Source organism: Hypanus sabinus, chromosome 20 (genome assembly GCF_030144855.1).
Source record: "Hypanus sabinus isolate sHypSab1 chromosome 20, sHypSab1.hap1, whole genome shotgun sequence".
NCBI classification, from domain to species: Eukaryota; Metazoa; Chordata; class Chondrichthyes; order Myliobatiformes; family Dasyatidae; genus Hypanus; species Hypanus sabinus.
In genome coordinates, this window is record NC_082725.1 from 1,885,990 (window position 1) to 1,893,978 (window position 7,989).

General features: G+C 35.9%; 1 protein-coding gene across 9 annotated transcripts in view; it reads left to right on the forward strand.

Annotated features, from left to right (window-relative positions):
• Positions 1-7,664, forward strand: part of LOC132378224 (protein PALS2-like) — a 187,727-nt gene extending 180,063 nt beyond the window's left edge. For all 9 annotated transcript variants that reach the window (XM_059944941.1, XM_059944943.1, XM_059944939.1 and 6 more), the window contains 3 exons: positions 3,408-3,610; positions 5,154-5,282; positions 5,715-7,664. In XM_059944941.1, coding sequence (XP_059800924.1) covers positions 3,408-3,610; positions 5,154-5,282; positions 5,715-5,891 — 509 coding nt within the window. In that variant the 3' untranslated portion in view covers positions 5,892-7,664. The remainder of the gene's footprint in view (positions 1-3,407; positions 3,611-5,153; positions 5,283-5,714) is intronic.
• The last annotated feature ends 325 nt before the right edge of the window (positions 7,665-7,989 follow it).

Sequence of the window (7,989 nt, forward strand, 5' to 3'; positions counted from 1 at the left end):
CAAGATCACCATAATCTTCAAATTTAGAATTACATTTCAAAAACTAACAAACTAACATAAAATACATTTTAATTAAATACTCATAATTTATTTTCCAAAGCCACAGGGAGCCGCAGCACAGAGATGAAAGAGTCGCATGCGGCTCTGGAGCCGCGGGTTGCCGACCACTGCTTTAGGTGAATACTGCAGTGTCTACAGTTTGTCAACAAATTGTAATTTAACCCCAAAAACAGCCTTGGGAGGAAAAATCAGACAAAATAGGTAGAACCAAGGAAGGAGCTGGTACTTTTATCAGGAGGTGCATTTCTTGAGGAGGCGAGGGAACCACGATTAAGGGAGGACATTGCAGAGTGGAGGCCTTGACTGGGAGAATGATTCCCTTTGCATAGGAATCTTAAACTAGGGACATACCAAAAAAAATCGCCCATTAAATTTGGAAAGGAGAGGATTTTCTTCTCACTCAGGATGACAAATCCCTAGAGTTCTCTACCCCAGACAGTTGTGGATGGTAGTTGAAGTAGGGGATTAGACGATTTTGAGAAAGAGTCAGGAAAGTGGATGCAAGACCAAGAATAGGTGAACATGATCTTACTGCGTGGTAAACAGAACTTGATATAACCTACTACTGCTCCTAGTTCTTGTTAGTGGAGCATAGGCATTGGAGTTTCATCAAGCACAGACCTCCAGAGTATTGATCACAGAGGATGCTGTTCTCTTTTTTTTTATCATTCTATTTATTTATTTATTAAATTTTAGAAATTGCAAAGAATAAATGTAATAGTAAAAAAGTAAGAAAGATAATACTAACCCTCCCCCCCCCCCCCAACCCTTATCTAAAGAGAAAAAAAAAGAAAGAAGAGAAAGATTGCCTGGATATTGGAGGATCCCCACATGCTCCATGGAGTTCAAAATAATTTTGATATTTATTTTTTACTTTCCCCAATTACTATAATTTTATCTTCAAAGGACCTATGTATTTAATCCTATCTTTTGTAAGTATGGGAGCCAAATTTTCAAAAATATATCATATTCATTTCTTAAATTATACATAATTTTTTCAAATGGAATACAACTATGTATTTCATTATTCCAACGATCCATAGTTAAATATGAATCAGATTTCCAACTAACTGCGATAACTTTTTTGGCTACTGCCAATGCAATTTTTATAAATTTTTTCTGATACTTGTTCAATTTAAGTTTCGGTATTGTCCCTTCAATGTCTCCTAATAAAAATAATAGTGGACTATGTGGGAATTGTACTCCAGTACTTTGTTCCAATAGAAGTCTTAAATTTATCCAAAATGGTTTAATTTTAAAACAAGACCAAATAGAATGTAAAAAGGTACCAATTTCTTGATTACATCGAAAACATTGGTCAGACAAATTTGAATTTAATCTATTTATTTTCTGTGGTGTTATATATAATTGATGTAAAAAAAATTATATTGTATTAATCTAAGTCGAACATTTATTGTATTTCTCATACTATCTAAACATAATCTTGACCAGTTTTTCCCATCAATTTTAACATTCAAATCAGATTCCCATTTTTGTCTTGATTTATGAATTCCTAATTTAATTATTTGCTTTTGAATCAAATTATACATACAAGATGTAAATTTTTTAATTCTTCCTTTCTGAATCAATATTTCTATTTCACTAGGTTTTGGCATCAACATTGTTTGTCCCAGCTTTTCTCATAAATAGGCTCTTAATTGAAAATAACAGAAAAGAGTGTTATTTGATATTTTATATTTATTTTTTAATTGATCAAACGACATCAATATACCTCCTTCGAAATAATCACCTATGTATTTAATCCCCTTTTGGAACCAATTATGTAAAAGTTTATTGTCCATCGTAAAAGGAATAAGCCTATTTTGAATTAAAGTTCTTTTTGCTAATAAAGATTTCTTTATCTCATCATCTATATTTACCTTATTCCATAAATCAATCAAGTGTCTTAATATAGGAGATTCTTTTTTTTCCCGTATCCATTTGGATTCCCATTTATATACAAAATCTTCTGGTATATTTTCTCCTATCTTACCCAATTCTATTTTAATCCATGCCGATTTTTCTTCATCAAAAAAAGATGCAATAAATCTAAGTTGATTTGCTTTATAATAATTCTTAAAATTTGTAAGTTGTAACCCTCCTAGATCAAATTTACATGTCAATTTTTCCAATGATATTCTTGACATCTTACCTTTCAGGATGCTGTTCTTCATTGGACAGTGTTAGTGCAGTAGCAGAGGCAGAAATGTCACTGATTCAGATTTATTTATTATTTGTACATTGACACATATAATGAACAGTGTCCTTAAGGACGTGCTGAAGACAGCTTGCAACAGTTGCCACAGATTCTGGCCCAACATAACATGCCCACTGTGCTCGGCAGAAAAACACAAAATACAACAAAACAGAACATACCAAGTGATAAAGTCCACAACAGCAAAACAAACCTCATTTCTTCTTAGTATACACACAGTCCTCTACCTCTTGGACAGACCTCCAGCCTTCAACTTCTCCAGCGAACTCAGAGTTTCGCAGACTTGGGGCGCTGGCCATCGGTCTTGAATTCTACAGCGGATTTGCAGAGTTTCACAGATTTGGGGCTCCGGCCATCGAGTTTGACTTTTGGATTTCAAAGGTTAATTTTATTGAAAAAGTATTTATGCAGAATACAACTTTGAGATTTGTCTTCTCTAGCTAGCCACGAAATACAAAAAAACCATGGAAGTTGTTGAAAGAAAAGACCTCAACCCCCCCCCCCAAAAAGAAAAGAAATGAAAAACTTGCAAACCCCAAGCCCCCAACCCCTCCTTTGCAAATAAACTAACATATCGCCCACAAGGGGGAAAAATGGCAACAATAACATCAAACTCCAGACCCTTCTCTCACACACAAAGAAACTAACCGATCCCCCACCTGGAAAAAACACCAACTAGAACATCAGACATCAAATCCCTTACCCTCACCTGTATAAAAACTACATACCTGCCACAAGGACATCAAACCCCCAACCTGCCAATCAACAACATGAAAGAAAACACAGAAAACTGAAGACCAATATAAACTACTACCACACAAATAATCACATAAATCAACCTTTGATTTTCAATCTGGAGGTTGTTCCAATTATATATTATAGAACATAGAATACTACAGTGCAGTACAAGCCCTTTGTCCTATAATGTTGTGCCAACCTTTTAACCTACTCCAAGAATTTAAATAGGCACTTGATGTCAGTGCAAGCTTAGAGCCAAGAGGCCTGTTCCCATGCTATGTCACAGTGACTATCACCTCCAAAGGATGTTGCTTCTACCCGTGCTAGTTTTGCAAAATCAAATAAAACTTTCTACTTGCTGTGTTAAAATACTTGTTTTTCATATTTACTGCAGTTACTTCAAGGAAACCGAGAGATGATGAACAGGATGGGCATGCTTATAGGTTTGTATCAAGAGCAGAAATGGAGGTAGACATCAAAGCTAGCAGATACCTGGAACATGGGGAGTATGAAGGAAACCTTTACGGGACAAAGATCGACTCCATCCATGAGGTTGTTCACACAGGACGAATGTGCATTTTGGATATTAATCCACAGGTAAAATAATGTGAAAGCTCAGTATATCAGCAATTTAGCAATGAAATTAGCCGCACTAATTGCATAATGACAGAAGAGTGCTTGAGGGAAAGCAGGAATTTAAGTCTGATAATATTGCCGCAACTAAAAGATTTATAAAATCTGGATGGCTTTTCCTCCCAACTCAAAAATAATTGACAGAAATTGATGTTTACAATGGCCTTTTAATCATGAATAAACCCAAGAGAAGCTGCAATATCAGTGTTTCAATGAGTTGTATGTACCTTCCAACCAAGCTACTCCTAATCAATGTAATTTTCCTGTTAATTATTAAATAGGAGAAACCAAAGCAGAATGTGTTTGATGATGGCAGTGGTGAAGGTAGGAGATATTGACTAGGAACCCTATCATTCTGGGCAGTTGATGAATTATTTTGAACAAATGACAAGGAGTATACAGTGAAGTTATTAGGTCAGAATGACCCTTTCTTAATCCACTGCTTCCCCTCTGCTCTTGATTACTTTCTCCATTACTCCTTGATGACATCTCCTAGAAAAAGGTTTTATTGGCATCCTTATCTTCTTTTCTCTTAGAACATAGAATAGTACAGCACATTACAGGCCCTTTGGCCCACAATGTTGTGCCGACCCTCAAACCCTGCCTCCCATATACCCCCCCCCACCTTAAATTCCTCCATATACCTGTCTAGTAGTCTCTTAAACTTCACTAGTGTACCTGCCTTCACCACCGACTCAGGCAATGCATTCCACGCACCAACCACTCTCTGAGTGAAAAACCTTCCTCTAATATCCCCCTTGAACTTCTCACCCCTTACCTTAAAGCCATGACCTCTTGTTCTGAGCAATGGTGCCCTGGGGAAGAGGCGCTGGCTATCCACTGTCTATTCCTCTTAATATCTTGTACACCTCGATCATGTCTCCTCTCATCCTCCTTCTCTCCAAAGAGTAAAGCCCTAGCTCCCTTAATTTCTGATCATAATCCATACTCTCTAAACCAGGCAGCATCCTGGTAAGTCACTTCTGTACCCTTTCCAATGCTTCCACATCCTTCCTATACTGATGCGACCAGAACTGGACACAGTACTCCAAGTGTGGCCTAACATGTGACCTTCATGTGTGAAATCCCAGGACAGCAAACTTTTGAGCATGGAAGGCATCACACCTGACCGAGACTCTTTCCAACCAGAGTTTCCTGGTTAGAATAGGAATAATTCTCATGATTACTTCCTTCAATTACCCCAGCATTCAGGAATATTATAGTGCATTATGTTACCCCTAAGATTAGCCTGATCCATTGCTATATTAAGTCTTTCAGTTTGTTCCTCGTGCTTGTTTATATACTGGTTATTAAATAGTCGTGCTTTGGGATGTACAGTTGAGATTTATGTTTGAGATTTTGTGGTTGCATGGTTTTATTTAATAAAGGAGTACTTCGAGTTCTGGTTTTGTCCTGTCTCCTGGCTTCATGTCTTATCAGTAGTTCTTGGCAAGCAAACATAACAATACATTGCCATACACTTTTAATGTGTTTGATTTACTTGCAGGCACTGAAGATATTGAAGACAGCTGAATTTATGCCGTATATTGTGTTTGTTGCTGCTCCCGAATTAGAAACACTTCGTGCCATGCACAAAGCTGTCATTGATGCTGGCATCACAACTAAACTTCTAACAGTAAGGGCTCCTTAAAATTTTGCACCTTTCAATTTTACACCACTCTTTTATTTCACTTTATGACTGATGTGCAGAAAACTGTTGCTATTACCCCATTACATTTACATTTATTGTGTACAGTCATTGCAACTTGTTCTGTAAAGTTGATTTTCGAATTGATATTTTAATCATATTATTAATCTTTGGTAACTGAGTCGTGGAGCATATTTTCCCTCCGTAACTGTCTTTTCACTCTGTGTCATGGAGTGACTGTAACTGTGTTGTGGAGCATGTTTCCCTCTGTAATTGTCTTTTCACTCTGTTTTTTCTCCATACCCGTCTTATGCATTTTTCACATGTTTCATATTGAAGTTAATCAATAACCTATTTTGAAGTTAATATACAAAAAATGAGCTATTTGTTTTAGCGGTTATTTATCTTTTTTTTTCGCAGGACACAGACTTGAAAAAGACAGTAGATGAAAGTGCTCGAATTCAGCGAGCATATAGCCACTACTTTGATTTGACCATTGTCAATGATAACTTGGACAAGGCTTTTCAGAAACTACAGACTGCAATAGAAAAACTCTTTATCGAGCCACAATGGGTCCCGGTTAATTGGGTATACTAATACATTGAGGATTAAATCTTTTCTTGGTTGCTTCGATAAGAATTGAATAACATTACATCAGATGCAGAGGCAGGAAAGCTCTGTTTTATCTCATGCCTTTATATTCTTTCTAGATTTTGTTTATAGTACACTATTTTGGCATTTTATATAAATAACTGAAGGGAAAGTGTTCTTATAAATGTAATTTATTTTAATTTTTTTCTAACTTTTTACAGCTGGTGTTTGTACCCATACATATCAAGTGAAGGAAAATAAGTTGCAATGAAATTCTTATTTGCCTTCAAGTATCTAGTTTACAGACATATATTCAAGTCTTAAGCTTTTTTGATGCAAAGTAAATTTTTTTTTCAGATTTCAAACTTCTAATTGGTCATAAAATTATTGGTTAACTAAATCTCTCTTGAATGTTTCACCTGAAGGTTTGCATCAAGTAATATATAATTTCTGTAATACTTGCAGATGATGAAATCCTTCAGGTGTTAGCAGTTAATACGTAGCTACAGTCTATTCCAAAAATGTAGTGAGTCCTCCTCCCATTTGATATTTGTAAAGAACAACTTAAGCTGATCTCTGGCCTTGAATTGTCACCATTTTATCTCTTCACCGTTTCTGCCTGCATCATTTGAGTTCAAGTTGAATATAGGCAATCCCTGTGTACTTACTATTCTGAAAAAGTCAACAGATTGCAAGTTGATATCATTATCAAGTAATTCAAAAGTTCAAAGTTAATTTATTATCTAAGTACGTACATGTCACCAAATGCTACCCTGAGATTCATTTCCTTGCAGGCATTCACAGTAGAGTGAAGATGTTGATGACTGTTCTTGACTCCGTTTTCTAAGGATAAACATTTATCAGTTACTTTATCCCTATTTTGAAAGTGTCTTGCATTTGTATAAGCACTTTCAGTACAATGGCATATGCCAAGATGCTGCATGACAACCTCCAGCACTACCTGGCAGATAGGCTAAGGAGTGAGGTAGGCGACTTTAGTGTTAGAGCTATTGTGGCCGGTCAGTAAACTGCAATTCTGGATGGCTTCCACTATACCTTTAAATATCTCCCTCTTCTATCACTTGGATCTGTGCTAATTTGTTAACCAGCATAATTATTGTTTGTCTTCTTGAAGGAATTAGAAGACAGTTTGTGAGAATGAAACCTAAGTCTATGTTCTTCTGTTTTGTCAAGTATGATCCAGAATGCATTATGGAATGTGGTTGGCTAAGAGAGCTCTTGCATTACTTAAAAAAAACTAAAGCTAGGGCTTGTCACCATTTCTTGTGATCGTTGTCTTTTTGTCATTTTCTCAATCACAGAATTGGTATTTCTACAGACATTATCTTTTCATCCTAGCCAAAGAGCCCATACTGCTGCTGATCTTTCATGTATGTCATTCCTTTCTGGTAACTGTTAACTGCTGAATTATAAACCCTCCTTTTGTGTCATGCTGACTAGTATGATTCAGAAGTACTTTAGTCATGCAATAGGCTGAAACAATTTATTTTCTCCTGAAAATAGCTGTTAGCTATTTTTAACCAAAAATGAGCAAAGCAAACATAATCTTAAAATATGTTTCTTTAAATTAAGTAGAAATTGTCCAAATCAAAATTCATGATTAGCCCACATCTATCTTAATAGTGGTGGCAATTTAAAAGATTCTTATAGGTGTTAGTTATTAATTTAAGCTCATTTTGGATTCCAAACTGTGCTACATGTGAATGGAATAGACTGTGGCTTTCTCTTCTCTCCGTTACTATTTACACAACTCTTTAACAGCTTATTAACCCACTATAGTGAAGGCAAGACAGTATGCAAAGACTTCCGTCTTAGTGATCAAATGATTGGTTATTCAGCCAATTGATGGGGTTATACATAATGTCCTCAGTATGAAGAGTTGAACTAGTTTCTTTTGCCAGATCAGAATGTTATCCTGATTTTTTAAATGCAACTGTAGATTTGTTATAAAATGAAACCTTTTGTACATAATGTGTTGCTTCCAGTGTTATGTAACTTATTGCCCATGACTAATCTTTAGATAATTGATTAGAAACAGGTGAGGGGATATTGAACCCTTTCACCCTTCCAGCAAAGTTTACAC